This window comes from Eublepharis macularius, chromosome 7 (assembly GCF_028583425.1).
Source record: "Eublepharis macularius isolate TG4126 chromosome 7, MPM_Emac_v1.0, whole genome shotgun sequence".
NCBI lineage: Eukaryota > Metazoa > Chordata > Lepidosauria > Squamata > Eublepharidae > Eublepharis > Eublepharis macularius.
The window spans coordinates 130,098,477-130,114,570 of NC_072796.1; the positions used below are offsets into that span (position 1 = coordinate 130,098,477).

Sequence of the window (16,094 nt, forward strand, 5' to 3'; positions counted from 1 at the left end):
AAAGCGGGCTTAAATCCAGGATGTTGTGTCTGGGGATTATCTCCAGTCTTCTGGTGGTCAAAGTCTCAGAGGCAATGTGGGAACTCATTCTGGTTTCCTCATATGGCATTCATCATTTCCCCTATCATCAACCATTTTGTTTACTGTGGAATAAGGCTGGTGTGACAGAATTCACTTTAAAGAAGGTTTCCTAAGTGCGTCACTCGGAGAGTTGGAAGGGAAGGAGTTAACAACTACCTGGAATGATAGCTTGATTGACAGGCTGTTCCCTCCTCTCTCTGATTGGCCAGTCAGAACCAGCCCTCAGGAGGACAGTTGGTGCTGACACGATTTTGAGTTCAGTGGAGTTAAGTGGAGTGTGTGAGAAAGTCTGATAAAGAGGGTCAGACAGATTCCCCTCTGAAGTGATTAAAAAGAAAAAGTTCACCCTAACCATAACAACCTTGTCTTAAGGAAGATTCTTAGTTAAGGATTCCAAGTATAAAAGCCAGCACAAGTTGAAACACATTTACAAGCCAAGTTAGAACTGGGAGTGTTTTTGACAGAATGGGTAGTAAATGGAGACTCCCATTCAAGCCAAGTGAATAGAGTTATGTCTTCTTAGGTGAAGAAGAAGAATTCCTACCCAGTATCAAGAAAGAGGGTTTGGTTCTAAAGAAGATCCCAGGTCTGTTGTAAAGAGAAAACAGTGTTGAACTAATGTCAGGATACCTGAGGTGAAAAGGGAATTCTGTGAAGAAACATTGTGGTTTTAACCAAAGTATTTTTTAAAAGACCTCTCACTCTTAAGGATTGTAAACGTTGAAACTAAGCTGCCAGAAAATGATTTTGCCTATTACTTTTAAAGTATTCTATTCTATCAGCAAATTTTACTTCAACAATTTCAACCCCTGACTGGCCATACTCCATCCCTGCCTGTTCAATAAAATTGCTGTTTCGTTTGGGAGTTACTCAGCCTCTAGTGCCATTTCATACAAAGACGAGGACTCCTGCTTTTCCCCTATCAAGTTTCTGGGTTGGGCTAAAAAGCCAACTATAAACAGAGACACACTACTTGGGGCTGCTCAGCCATAGCAAGCAAACTTGAATTTTGGCAAGAAAATCGGCCTCAGTGTGGGGGAGTGAAGGGGGGGGGGTCCGTCATAGCTGGTATCAGTAACTTTTTCTTCAGAAGATATTTTCATTTCCAAGCTCAAGCCATGCATTATTAAACCAACGGTCTTTTCTAACCATCTTTTTTGGCATGTGTACCGCAAGAACCACCTCACTCTGAATCTACCTGTCTGCCAACTGGACTCCTCATGGCAATTTCTCTCCTCAGTCTCCTTTCCTTGTCTGGAGCATTTTGTCTCTGACCATTCTTGAGTGGTTTCCAATCACTGCCTCTGTGTTGTGGAATGGGATTACAAGAGACTATTTGGAAAACTCCAACATTGGTGGCCTTTTTTAAGACCTGTAAGACTGTTCCTTTTCAGTAGGCTCACTTAAGCTGAATCTGAAGTAAATTAATTCTTTCTGGCAGGCCATCAAGGTAGTGTTGTTTCTCTGTGGGAGCTTTGTTGAACTTGTTTATATTGTAATTTTACACTGTGTCAACTACATCAGTTGGCCTGTGCTCATGTTGGTGAGCTGCCATCGGTTAAATAGGAAAGGTGAGATATAAATATCTGGAAATAAATAGCTCCACACTAATGAGTTGCATTTTTGGGGTATGCTAAAGTTCCTGGTGGTTGTATATGATTCTGGTCCAGGATTCCCCGATCTTGTTGAGCCTTTGGCTGCTTTTAGAATTTTGAGAACCATTACTGCGTGCCATCACAAAATGGCTGTCATGGGAAGAGGCAGTCAACTAAAAATGGCTGCCCAGGGAGCCAGAGCCAATCATAAAAACAGCTGGAGGTTCCAAAACTTGTTGTGGAGGTAGATGTTTCTGAATGGGAAGACACAAAAGGGATACCTAGGATTGCCAGGTCCCTATGACCTCCCAGTGGGAGGGGAACTTCTGGAACTTACCTTGTTCTTTTTGGGAGTCTTGTGTGAAACTGCCAGTGCACTGATGTCACTGTAGTGCCATCCCAGAAGAATCTCCAAGGAGGAGCAGGGGATGGTTTTGTGTTATCAGATGATCCTGTTCCTGCTTCAAGCATATCAGCACCTAGGTTCCATAACTACAAGTAGCTATGGGATTACTTCCTCCCAGTGATTCAGTCTTCCTCGTAATGAGTTATGAGCTCCAAGTGATGGAATTAGCCTTCAGCCAGCATGACTTGCCAGGTGGCCAGGAGTTGCTAGTCCTAGGAGGCAGTGCCTAACAAGCTAAAGGAAGTATTGAAAAGGAAGAGGAAGATGTAGCAGGCTGGGCTTCACTGGGGATCGGGAGTTCTCAGGGAAGCAGGCCAGGAACCTGAGGTTGCTGTAAGAAGCCCCCAACAGCCCAGAAAGAGATGTAGGCAGCTGTTACCTGGTCATTCTACATTGTCCTCGTTCTTTGGTTCATTTATTGAGAATTGTTATGCCCTCTTATTTAAATTGTTGTGAGTTGCAATGATATCTTGCCATTGTGTGTTTCTTTGACTTTGCAAACCCTTTAAAAAACCTTTGCCTTAGGTAAAGCAGCCTCTGTCACAACAGACACTTCTGAGGAAAACTGGAAGTGATTTTTCCAAATCCTGGAATGCTTAAAGTGACATTAGTCCAATCCCCACCCCTTAATTCATCCCAGGAGTTGCTGACATTGGGGAGAAAACCATAGAGTTTTTTGTAAATCCTAGAGTGCCCATAACATCACTTCTAGTTTTCACCAGAAGTGATGTCAGTGTACCGGCACAATGCCAGCATATGCCCCACTTCCACTTGCTCACCACAAACAGGGATGCCGGGAGGTCTCCCTCTATAGCAGGAGGCCTGGCAACCCTGGTTGAGACTCAAGGTGGACTACAAAACTGGAAACAATGCAATGGGAACTGTTTGAGACCTATAATAACACAGCTGGATCACAAAGAAAAGATGCATATGATATATAAGAATGCAAATACTGGATTACACAAAATGCAGTAAAAAAAAGGATAATTCATACAATGCACATGGCCATAAACTAAACCCCATATCCCATTGTAAAAATGTCCTCTTCTAAAACACATACTAAAAGAGGGGCCTCCAGCTTTCTGGGGGAAGATTTAAATGCCACATACCCTATCTGCAGCCTGAAGTGGTATAATCCAGAAAAAAGCTTTATTCTGCTGATTGTTCTATGAACCCTTAAGGCAGACATACAGTGAAATCCTAAGCAGAGTTACTCCAGTCTAAACTGATTGATTTCAATGGACTTAGACAGGAGTAACTGTGCTTAGGATTTCACTGTAAGTCTTGCGTTGTTTGAACTGGAAGAATAATTAAGTTGTGAAAGATCACATTTCCCTATTCCTGAGAGTCTGTTCTTCTATCCTCCTGAGGTTGTAAGAACAAAACAGAGAGCTTTGAGGTTTGCTAGAAGACCTAAAAAAAGATGGCTTGATTTAATAAAGGAGGCCACGTCTTCCAGTTTGCAAGATCTGAACAAGTCTGTTAATGATAGGATGTTTTGGATGACACCACGTTACTAGCAGGAAATAGTGAAGACCTGAAACAACTACTGAGGAAGGTTAAAGGAGAAAGCTCCAAAGCAGGATTACAGCTGAACATCAAGAAGACAAAAGTACACAATTTTAAAGCTGACAATGAGGAAATTAAAATTGTTCAAGATTTTCTATTCGTTGGCTCAATCATCAACCAAAAGGGAGACTGCAATGAAGAAATCAGAAGGAGATTGAGACTTGGAAGAGCAGCTGTGAGGGATCTAGAAAAGATCCTTAAAGATAAAGGTGTCTCTCTGGGAACCAAGATCAAGATAATCCAAACTACCGTATTCCCCATTACTGTGTATGGATGTGAAAGTTGGACAGTAAAGAAAGCTGACAGAAAGAAAACTGATTCATTTGAAATGTGGTGCTGGAGGAGAGTTTTGCAGATACCACGGACAGCCAAAAAGACAAATAAGTGGGTACTAGATCAAATCAAGCCTGGATTCTCCCTAGAAACTAAAATGACAAAACTAAGGCTATTATACTTTGGTCACATCATGAGAAGACAAGATTCTCTGGAAAAGTCAATAATGCTAAGAAAAGTGGAAGGCAGTAGGAAAAGAGGAAGACCCAAAATGAGATGGCTGAACTCAATAAAAGAAGCCACACCCTCCAGTTTGCAGGATCTGAGCAAGCCTGTTAATGATAAGATATTTTGGAGGTCTTTCATTCATAGGGTCACCATAGGTTGGAGGCGACCTGACAGCCCATAACACTCACATAGGAATCATTTACCAAAAAACCCACAACTTTCTGGATGGTCCTAGGCAAAATTCAGAAAGTGCAAAGAAATAATAAAAATATTTGCCACTTTATCTTTGGGCCTGGCTCCTCCTGAGTCCCTGCTGTGATTGCAGCATTAGTTGCTACCTGAAAGCAATGAGTAGGTTGCTGACTTGTAATGCTGTAAAAGTGTTGCACAATTGATGGAAATCTGCAGTGCTGCAATGAAGAGTATGACAGAAAGCAATACGGGGAAAAACAGGAAGATATAACACATCCCACCTTCTGTTCAGAGGACAGGAGTGTACAAACTCTGTCTGCGCATAATGTGTCTCCAGCTATCCCTGTTTACTTGGGACAGTCCCTGATTCCTGCTACCTGTCCCAGGTAAATCACATTCCCTCTTTTGTTAAAAGATGTCATGTGAATTGCTAGAATCATGAAATCTTTTTTTAAAAAAAAAACTGGCTCGCCATCTTTTGCTGGCAAGGACCTTGGGCTTGGAGAGCTGTGTGACCAACGGGCACATATCCAATAGGTACAGCTTCGTTCTGCCAGAAATAGTGACACTTGATGAATTTCTGCTGGTCATGCAGCTTTTAAAGGTGAAGGAGCCCTGCCAGGTAAGAACAAGAAGGCAACCCTAGTTAGAAGATCGAGTTAAAGTTCACTTGACCGCTCGAAATAGTATCGGCCACGTTACAGGTTTCGGTTAGCAAGCATACTGGGTCTCATTGTCCCAGAAAGATAGCAGGTAAGGGAAGAGATACCAAGAGAATCACTTTAAAGGAGACAGCCTGTAGATACATTCTCAGACAAATGAAAATGCTGGTGTTTAGCCAATCCAAAGAATGCAGTTGGTGAAATTTGTACAGCATTCTCCTCTGCAGCCCACCAAGTTCAACCGCACAGGAGCCTACAGTCTTGGAGTCCTAGCTAGCCATGTTTTCACCCGTTCTCCCAGGCTTACTGGAAATATCTTGCTAGTTTGATGATGTGGTTTTAACTAACTAAAGGAAAACGCCTTTTGATTCTGGGCACAAGAAAATTGTATACAAATGAGCTGGCTTACAAGTTTTATAAAATACAAAAGCTACTGCCTGATCTATCGGAAAAAGTGAATCATGAAAACATACCCTGGCAAATTTTGTTGGACTCTAAATGCCTCCGGACTTGATTTTTTTTATGCAGTGCAACAGGGGCCATTTCCACACGGCTTACCTTATCCTGCAAAATAGCGAAATCTCGCGAGGTTTCGCGCAAGATTTCGCTATTTTGCAGAATAAGGTAAGCCGTGTGAAAACGGCCAGGGTTTCTTATAAGGGCCTTATGATCTTTCCCAGAGCGTGATCTTGGGGGACATTCACAGAATTTTGGGGGGCAAACAAGGGGTGCTTTATTTTAGGCAGGCCCTTCTTACCTCTTGCAACGGCTTCTGACACCTAGTGGGGGGAAGTTTTATAATGCTTACCTCACCGTGGTGATAAAATCTCAGACTCTACATTTCAGGAATCAATCCCAACATTTAAGAGTTGGCCGCGAGCCATCAGACAGAAACATTTCATTAAGTGCTATGTCTGAGATCTGTGTATCATCTACTTATATCATAAATACATCCATATAAATAAAGTTACCTTCTCCAGAATGCAATTTTAGGCTCTAATTTTTTAACTTACTCTTTGGAGGACACTCAATGATAATGTTATGCTAATCATAGGCAGTGGTGGATTATAGGTTCAGAACAGTGGCCATAAGCCTCCTTTAGTCCAGTAGGCTGGCTTCAGGTATACAGGAGTCCTAGATGGGAGATTTTAGACTGAGATGATATCTAGAGTTGCCAGCTCTAAGCTGGGAAATTCCTGGAGATTTGGGGGTGGAGCCTGGGGAGGAATAGCACAGAGAGAGGACAGAACTCATCAGGAATGTGCTGCCATAGAAGCCACCCTTCAAAGCAGCCATTTTCTCCAGGGGAACAGATCTCTCAAGTCTGGAGATCGGTTGTAATTCAGAGAGATCTTCTGGCTCCAGCTGGAGGTTGGCAACTCTAAGCTACCTGAAAACCCCATTTCACCAAATCCATGTACCCTCCCACCATAAATCCACACCCTCATGCAAAACAACTTCCCTGAAACATGTTCTCAGTAGTCCAGTATAGTGACCTGGCAAAGTGATTCAGCTATGCATGAACCAGGAGGTTATGGTAGTGCAAAAGGGAAAGGAAGAGGCATAGCCCAAGGAAAACCTAGCCATGTCCATGGCTGTGTGGAGATCTGGCTGGCACTGCCTGAAAGCACGGTAGTGATTTCAAAATTCTCTGCATCCAGTTTCTCCATGGATTCGCGGGATTCACTGATACTCTGGGCTTGTTGCTGGAGAGAAACTGGTGGGAGAGAATTCCTCAGACCCAGGGCTCATTTCGAGGGGGAATGCACAGGAACGCAGTTCCAGCAGTTCCCCAAAGAGGTCACATGTCAGGTGGCCCTGCCCACCTGACTCTCGGCTATTTTGGACCCGTTTTGTCCTGGATTGGGGCCAAAACGGCCCGGATCGGGCCTCTGACAGGTAGTGGATAACTCTCCTGTTCAGCAGCAGCCTGATCCTGACCATTTTGAGCCCAATTTTGGCCCTGAATGGCCAGGGTTGGGTCCAAAACAGCCAGGATAGGTGATGTTAGGGGGTGTGGCATATGCAAATCAGTTATGCGAATAACACATTTCTGGTGATGTCGTGGCATATGCTAATGAGTTATCCTAATGAGTTATGCTAATGAGTTCCTCCAGCTCTTTTTCTATGAAATGACCCCTGTTCAGACCCTTCCATTTTTAGCTCTGATTTTTACACTGAGTCCTGGGAACTCACTCTGGTTTCCTTGATGCCACCAGACAACAAAAAAGGGGGGAGTGAAAAACAACAACCCCGTAAACCAAGGGTAACCAAGAAAGTTGGAACAACAGAAATAAATATATATCAAATTGTTGAAAATAACTAAAATACAAATTAAAAACTCTGGTATAACATTTAATAGGAATACATAGATTAGATTAAAAGCATAATTTTGGTTTCATCTTTGGTGGGTATCCAGCACTCCATCTTGAATTTGACATTCTTGACCTGGCTATAAGATTTACGGGCAAAGGAAGCACAACCCCTATTATGTAGCAGTGCCCTGACATTTATTCTTGCTGCTCTGGGGTAGAAGTCTAAGGAATTCACTCCATGTTATTTTAATTTCATCTCAGCGTTCAGTATATGCTAGTTCATGAATGTTTTATTTATGCGTTTTATGGATGAAGTGCTGCCTTTGATATTTATGTACCACTGACTAAGGCCTTTGGGCTGAAACGCTTCTGGTTTTATTAGTTTTGTACACATGGCTATTAGTTGTACTAGTATACCTGTATATTAATGATTTTATTATATGTATATATGAGGGTTTAGTACATATATGTACAATCATGTGTTGCTTTTAATCTAATCTATGTATTCCTATTAAAGTTTATACCAGTGTTTTTAATTTATATTGTAGCTAATTTCAACAATTTGATATAACAACAACAACATTTGATTTATATACTGCCCTTCTGGATGACTTAACACCCACTCAGAGTGGTTTACAAAGTATCCCCACAACAAAACACCCTGTGAGGTGGGTGGGGCTGAGAGAGCTCCTAGAAGCTGTGACTGACCCAAGGTCACCCCGCTGGCTTCAAGTGGAGGAGTGGGGAATCAAACCCAGTTCTCCAGATTCAAGTCCAGCGCTCTTACTACACCAAACTGGTTCTCCTACAACCAACCTGGCCATATATTTATTTCTGTTGTTTCAACCTCCTTGGTTACACTTCCTTGTATGCCATTCATCATTTTCCCTGTCATCAGCTGTTTTTTAATTATCCTCATAGGGGACACTTGCCTGAGTATGAAACATTCACAATTTTAGATATATTTTGAGACAATCTGCAAAGTATCTCGATGCAAAGTTGCTTCATGATCTCATAAAAATCTAAGGCTCCCTTTCATACAGATCCACAGAGCAATGAACAAGCTCAGCAATGAACAAGTTCAGCAGCAGCCACCCTTACCACATGGGAAAAAATAAAAATTAAAAACGAGGCTACGAGGCTACACAACCTTTGCCGTCCAAGAGATGGATACTTACTGGAATGCACCTTTTGGAAAACACCGGGCCTTTTTGGAGGTGTAGACAGTGCAAGCAAAGCCCAATTCCCTAGCAGCAAAAGAAGGGAAAGAACATAAAAGTATGAGCAAGACTGGGTTATGACATACGAATTACACTTTAGAATAGAGTCGTATATTTCCAAAGGGGTCTTCTCATGCAGAGAGTGGTCAATGTCCTATTCTTGATGCTGTGCTCCTTTGAAACTCTGCACAACTTAAAACCCTTGTCACTGCATCAAAGAAACTGTGACCGCACTCACAGTTGGAAGGCAGTGTAAGATTCTGGTAGCCTGTCTAGTATGTAGACCATTACAGCAGCTATGTACATACATGCTGTCAAGTCGCGACTGACTTATGGCTGCACCCAAACGGTAGGAACAAAGGCTATGTCTTGCTGCCTGATAGACTGGCACGTTGTTGTGAACCCAACAACAAAAAAAGGATCTTTAGCAAAGTGCACAAAGCTTAGCAGGATCATACCTATGCGCAGGGCTTTTTTTCAGCTGGAACACGGTGGAATGGAGTTCCGGAACCGCTTGAAAATGGTCACATGGCTGCTGGCCCCGCCCCCTGATCTCCAGACAGAGGGGAGTTGAGATTGCCCTCCGTGCCGCTGGAGCAGCGCAGAGGGCGATCTAAACCCCTCTCTGTCTGGAGATCAGGGAGCAGGGCCACCAGCCATGTGACCATTTTCTCCGAGGGCAACCCACTGAGTTCCACCACCTCTTTTCCCAGAAAAAAAGCCCTGCCTATGTGTGGGTCTTAGCACTAAACTCTCCCCATATGAACCCCAGAGGACTCTTTGCTCTAGCGATAAGCATCTGTTAAAGATTCCTAGCCCTAGGGAGGCCCGCCTGGCATTGACCAGGGCCAGGGATTTTTCAGTCCTGGCCCCAGCCTGGTGGATTGCTCTGTCCAATGAGACCAGGGCCCAGTGAGATTTATTAGCATTTCGCCAGGCCTGTAAGACGGAGCTGTTCCGCTAGGCATATGGTTGATGCCAGGCGGTGCCCCCTAGCCGGGGGACCACAGAACATGCCCTCCCTACTAGTGACACCACCATCTCTCATACATCCCTGGCAAAATACTCTGGAGATGGCTAAATAGGGGGTCGTCTGGATTATGTGCCGTTGTGTTTACATACATACATACACATATATGTGTGTGTGTGTATGTGTGTGAATATGTTTACATGTATTTTAATCTATGTATTAGGATGTTTTATGATTTTAAATTGTATATATGATGAAATATGTTTTTAAACTTGGTTGCGATCCACCCTGAGCCTGCTGATGTGGGGAGGGCGGAATATAAATTAAATATAAACAAATAAATAAAGGTCCCCCTCTCCCCCTGCCCATCAGCTCAGTCTTTGATTTGCTCTTCAGAAGTGAAAAGCTGGAGTTTAGCCACAACTACATCAAACTAATGAATCAGCCCGTCTGTCAAGGAGGGATTCACATCCTTGGGTTTAGGACAGAGCACGCTAGGTGCACGCTTGCTTCCGTCCAAAAGGAGCTCACCTGTCTGCATCGGGAAAGATGCTCTAGTTGTTTTTGACGAAGTTGGCTGGGTCACGATCACAGATGCTTCAGCTGCGGGAAAGAATCCAGAAGCACATCAGCATCTCTCATGGGCAGGACAATGATGATTGTTTCTGAAATATTTCATGGCTTGCAGGCAGTATCCTTAGTATGGGCAGCCAATCCCAGAATGATCTTAACTTTCCGGCTTCCTGCCTTACTTCAGCATTGGATCTTACTTGCTTCGGATGACATTTCCCACCTTGAAAACTTGCCCTTCAGAATGGTGGTGGAGGAAAGTGCCATCAAGCCATAGTTGACTTAAGGCAAACCAGATTTCCAAGGCAAGAGGCTAATGGAGGTGATTAACCATTGGCTGCCTCTGCATAGCAAACGTGGTTTTCATTGGGGGGGGGGTCTCCCATCCAATTACTAACCAAAGCCAACCCTGCTTAGCTTCAGAGATCTGATGAGATTGGGCTTGCCTGGGCTACTCAGGGCATTTCAGAATGTTTATTGGTAAATTGGACCTTTATCCTGATCTTGACTCTGCCTCATACCTTGAACCTCTCTGGTCTGCAGCCAGGATCCTAACATGAGGGCAGATGGCCGTCAACTGAAGGACCTTCTCCGTAGCAGCACCCTGCCTACAGAACAGCCTCCCGAGGGAACTGTTGTAGGTGATCTGGACCAGAAACTTACAGAACTCTCTTTTTGCAGAGTTCAGCTGGAAGCATTTGCCTTGGACAGCATTCTGTTATCTGCTTTTGATCAATGTTTTTAATTAATGTAGATTAAGACGATTATTTATATAAATGACTTCGAGAGCCTGCTGGCTAGAAAGTGGAAAATAAAATATTGGAAGAAACGAATGATTTATATGTTGTTTCAAAGAACAATGAATCAGAGCATTCGTCTATCACAGTCAATGATTTCTATTTTGAGCGGCAGCAGATCTCCAGAGTTTCGAGAAGCAGTCTTTCATGCCACGTGTTAACCTGGAGAGACTGCCATGGATTGAACCTGGGACCTTCTGCAGGCCAAGGGAATGCTTTACCCCTGAGCTATGGTCTCTCTGTTTTATAGCACCTGAAAGACTGACAAATTGGAGCATAAGGTTCAAAGTGTTTGATGTATTGTCGAAGGCTTTCACGGCCGGAGAACGATGGTTGTTGTGGGTTTTCCGGGCTGTATTGCCGTGGTCTTGGCATTGTAGTTCCTGACGTTTCGCCAGCAGCTGAGGCTGGCATCTTCAGAGGTGTAGCACCAAAAGACAGAGATCTCTCAGTGTCACAGTGTGGAAAAGGTGTTGGCAGGTCATTTGTATCTACTCAGGAGGGGTGGGGTTGAGCTGAGTCATCCTGTAAGAGTTTCCCAGGGTGTGGAATGCTAATGGCGGGAGGCTTCACTGTATCATGAGGAGGTTCTTTTGCATATGGATTGGTGCTTGATGTGCTAATCTTCTCCGCAGGGCTATTGTCGGGTGTAGAGTGTTTTGTTAGCCTGGTGTTTTTCAGAACTGGAAACCATGCTCTGTTCATTCTTAAGGTTTCTTCTTTCCTGTTGAAGTTTTGCTTATGCTTGTGAATTTCAATGGCTTCCCTGTGCAGTCTGACAAAGTAGTTGGAAGTGTTGTCCAGTATTTTGGTGTCCTGGAATAAGATACTGTGCCCTGTTTGCATTAGGCTATGTTCAGCCACTGCTGATTTTTCAGGTTGTCCAAGTCTGCAGTGTCTTTCATGTTCTTTTATTCTTGTCTGGATGCTATGCTTTGTGGTCCCGATGTAAACTTGTCCACAGCTGCAGGGTATACGGTATACTCCTGCAGAGGTGAGGGGGTCTCTACTGTGTTCAAAGTGTTTGCTTGTAGGCAAGAACCATAGCAGAAGTGGGATACACCAGCTTTGACTGGGCATTGTAGTCATCTGTGGTCCACATTGTAATGTGACACCTTGCCTACATTCCCTATTCTCAGGGCAGGGTTGCAAGCTCCAGGTTGGGAAATTCCTGGAGATTTTGAGGCTGGCACCCGGAGAGGGTGGGAGTTATAGAAAGAAAGGACCTCAACAGTGTATTAGAGTCCACCTTCCAAAACAGCTGTTTCCTCTAGGGGAACTGTTATGTATGGCCTGGAGATCAGTTGCAGTTCTGGGATATCTCCAGCTACCACCTGGAGGCTGGCAACCCTATCTCAGGGTCTAGTGACCCTTCCCCCTCCGCTCTGTGCCAGTCTCCACCAGAAATGAAAGTGATGACAATCCACCCACCTCCCAACCATCCTGAGGGTCTGCTGACCCCCAAGGGGAAAAAAATCAGGAGGTTGGGTGAAGCACAGCTGGAAAGGGAAGTCGGAAAGTTCACCTCCACAAAATCCACAGATGGTTGAATACTAAGCAGACAGCTGGCTACCACCGCTGAGAATTCTTAGAGAGAAATTTCATGCATCAGGCAAAGCAGGTCTTGACCCGCAAAGTGTATGCTGTAGGATATTTATGAGTCTCAGAGTCTCTCTACACAAGACCTCTTACATGAGGACACTCAAGTGTAGGGAGATACAATGTTAGCCAGGAAGCCTAGTTTAAAATTTCACCTCTCTACACAGAGCTGGCAGAGATCGCTCCTCAGAGGGTTTGTTAACTTCATCTTCAGCTCCCCAAAGGGTTCTCCCAAAGGGGAGGTGAAACTGACAGAACCTTTGGGGAAGCAAAGATGAAATTAACAAGCCCTCTGTGGAGCGATCTCTGCCTGTTCTGTGTAGAGAGGTGAAATTGACAGCCTTTGGTTCTGTCTTTTTGAACTATGCTTCCCAGCTAACATTGCATACTGTCTCATGTACAGAGACTCTTAAGAGTCTCTCTACACAAGATATCTTAGGTGGGAATGCTCAAATAACTTATTTTTATATTCATTATATTCAAGCAAACTCTGTCTCCCTAGCAGTGCATGTGTATCCACAATAGAAGAACAAGTATAAGATCATTCACTTGAGCATCCCCATTTAAGACGCCTTGTGTGGGGAGACTCTTAAATACATCACAAACATTTTCTGCAACAATGAACAAAATCTTCCCCTTCCAAATTTTACCAATAAATAATTTGGGTGTTACACCCAACAAACCATCTCAACTCACTTAATGGAAGGAAGGTCTTCAACAAATCTTGCCCTTGTTCTGTAGAAGGAGAAACCAGTGGCAAAGGAACTCCAGTTGCTAAAAAGATTGGGGGGAATAAAAAAAAAAGTAAAAAAAAAAAAAAGATTGGGGGGAAATTTAAACTCCAAAAACACATTGAGGGCTTGTGTACACATGCACAATCAGCAGAAATTTGTCATTCTGCATTCATTAACCAAGAAAATAAAGGAACAGTCTTGTGTGTGTGGCAGATAAAGAGTTCAGAAGATTTCTCTCCTGATGATACACACGTAACCATCTCCATCACACACCTATGAAGCTCCTCAACTCACAGAACATCTTCACACATGCTTCCATTGCTCAGTTTCTCATATCCTGATGAAGTGTGGCTGAATACTTGAACACACTCATCAAAAACACGAAAGTTCTAGCTGTAGTGTTGCAATGCAGCAAATGGGATCACAAACGTGCGAATGAACTACCTGGATTCATTCACACATTCAAGTCACCTTTTGCTGCTTTGGTTATCAAGAGAAGATGGTGTACTTGAGATCCAGACCAACAGACCAACTCATTCATGAAACCATTCTCTGTTCAAAGGGAATGGAAAACTACTCACTCTTTTTTCAGGACAATTTTTTTTACACTGTTGTGAATGGTCTCCCCCTTTCGACAGCTTTCCCACACAACTGGATATTTGCCTGTTCACTTACAGTGGGTATATGAAGCTGCCCTATGGTGGTAATAAGATCTGTCTAGCTGATTATTGTCTGCTCTGACTGGCAGAAACTCTCCCAAGTTTGGACCAGAAGTCTTTTAAGGTTCTTTAACCAAGGTGTTTCCAGGAATTGAACCCAAGACCTTCAGCATAGAAAGCAAGATATATACAGCCACCAGTATATGCCTTGCTTTTTATGCTGAAGGTCTCGGTTTACAAAGTATGTTATTATTATCCCCACAACAATCACCCTGTGAGGTGAGTGGGGCTGAGAGAGCTCTGGAAGAGCTAGGACTGACCCAAGGTCACACAGTTGGCTTCAAGCGGAGGAGTGGGGAATCTCCCAGTTCTCCAGATTAGAGTCATGCTGTTCTTAACCACTACACCAAACTGGCAACATTATTCTGTATTCTGCCTGCTCCCTGATTGTTTGGGACCATCCATGCAATTGTCCTCAGTGATGTCATTATATTGCTAAATCGGATTTGCTATATTGCATTATGGCATCACCTCGGCCAGGATTAGCCAAGAGAGTAATCAAGGAAGAAGGAGAAGGAGGAAGCTATAACTGGAACAGGAGGCAGTGAGCCTGAGAATAAGGGTGAATATTCCTACAATGTATTTCAAGAAACATATCTACCATCTAGATCCTTAGATAGCAATTTTGCTTTTCAACTGAAAAATCAGTATCAAGAGTATCTGATACAACTTTAATCTTCATAAAGTCTCAAAAGTATACCCAGGAATAAATGTTGCTCCCTTTTCATTGTTGTGTCCAAAACAAGGTCTAAGCTCTTACAAGAAGACTGGTAAGAGGATAGCAATATAAAGCAACATTCCTTCATATTCTCAGAGAACCTCTATTCTTGTTTTAGCTCTTCGCACCCCATGTACTCACTCGGAAATGGCTGTGTTCCAGTTAGAATGTCATAGCTTGTCACAGGTGCAGGCGAAAGCATGACTTTAGTTGCAGAAACCTCCCATTCTATTGAAACACCTGCCTGCAGCAATGAGGACGCCTGGAAAGATGATGGTGCTGTGCTTTTCAAGCTAACAGTCTTTCGCCATGTGCTGAATTTGGGTGAGATGGTCTCATCTCCTTTGGGGCCAATTGTCCAAGGCTCGACAGACATCTTGGGAGCTGGGGAATCAAAGTGTACAAAAGATATTGTAGACTACAAAGCAAGCCCAACATATCTATGTTATATACCTGTAAACTGTAAGGGTGGAATTCCCTGTTGTGAGATACAGGTGTGTGTGTATTATGTGCTGTCAAGTCACCTCCAACCTATGGCGACCCTATGAATGAAAGATCTCCAGAACGTCCAATCATTAACAGACTTCCTCAGATCCTGCAAACTGGAGGATGTGGCTTCTTTTACTGAGTCGAGCCATCTCGTTTTAGATCTTCCTCTGTTCCTATTGCCTTCCACTTTTCCTAGCATTATTGACTTTTCTGCAGAGTCTTGTCTTCTCATGATGTGACCAAATCTCTTAGCTTAAAAACTCTATGATGAGGGACACAGGGCTGCCATTGAAAACAGCATCCCTGTGTCACATTCTCCAGTCTTCCCCTCAAATATCACCAGCCCTGTAACACAAAGCCTTCTCTTTGCTTTTCCCCCCACTCTGTCCTACTTCATTGAGTGCCAATGATAGAAAAACTAACAATTTAATAGCCTCACAGGAAGCTGCCTTATACAGAATCAAACCATTGGTCCATCAAAGTCAGTATTGTTTACTCAGACTCTCAGTGAGGCAGAGGTCTTTTGCATCACTCATTACCTGATCCTTTTCACTGGAGATGCTGAGGATTGAACCTGGGACCTTCTGGCTGGAAAGTAGATGCTTTATAACTAAGCTGCTGACATGGGATACAGTACTAACACAATAAGGGCAACCCCGAATACACTAAACCAAAGTAAACAGAAGACCAAAACCCAGGGAAAAATAAATCAGTAAGACAATGATTCATACCAAAATGTGTATACAAAATATAATTCTTAAACACAACACAGTAATAAATCACGTGTCAGAAGGAAATTTTAAAGAACCATCTCAGTAGAGTAAGTACAAAGACCAGTCTTAATCAATTTCAACAGACTGTGCCTTCCGAGAGCAAGGAAACGGTGCTGGAAACAAAATAAATCAAGTGAAGTCCGTTTGTTCTAGAGGGCCACAGTTTACTGACCTTGCTGTGCTG

At 43.4% G+C, this 16,094-nt stretch overlaps 1 protein-coding gene across 1 annotated transcript in view; it reads right to left on the reverse strand.

Annotated features, from left to right (window-relative positions):
• HHLA1 (HERV-H LTR-associating 1) overlaps positions 1-16,094 on the reverse strand; it is a 43,870-nt gene that overhangs the window by 10,716 nt on the left and 17,060 nt on the right. Inside the window, exons 10-13 of the mRNA XM_054985905.1 lie at positions 14,790-15,032; positions 13,174-13,251; positions 10,043-10,114; positions 8,500-8,568 (exon numbers count right to left, since the gene is read on the reverse strand). Of these exons, the coding sequence (XP_054841880.1) occupies positions 8,500-8,568; positions 10,043-10,114; positions 13,174-13,251; positions 14,790-15,032 (462 nt within the window). The remainder of the gene's footprint in view (positions 1-8,499; positions 8,569-10,042; positions 10,115-13,173; positions 13,252-14,789; positions 15,033-16,094) is intronic.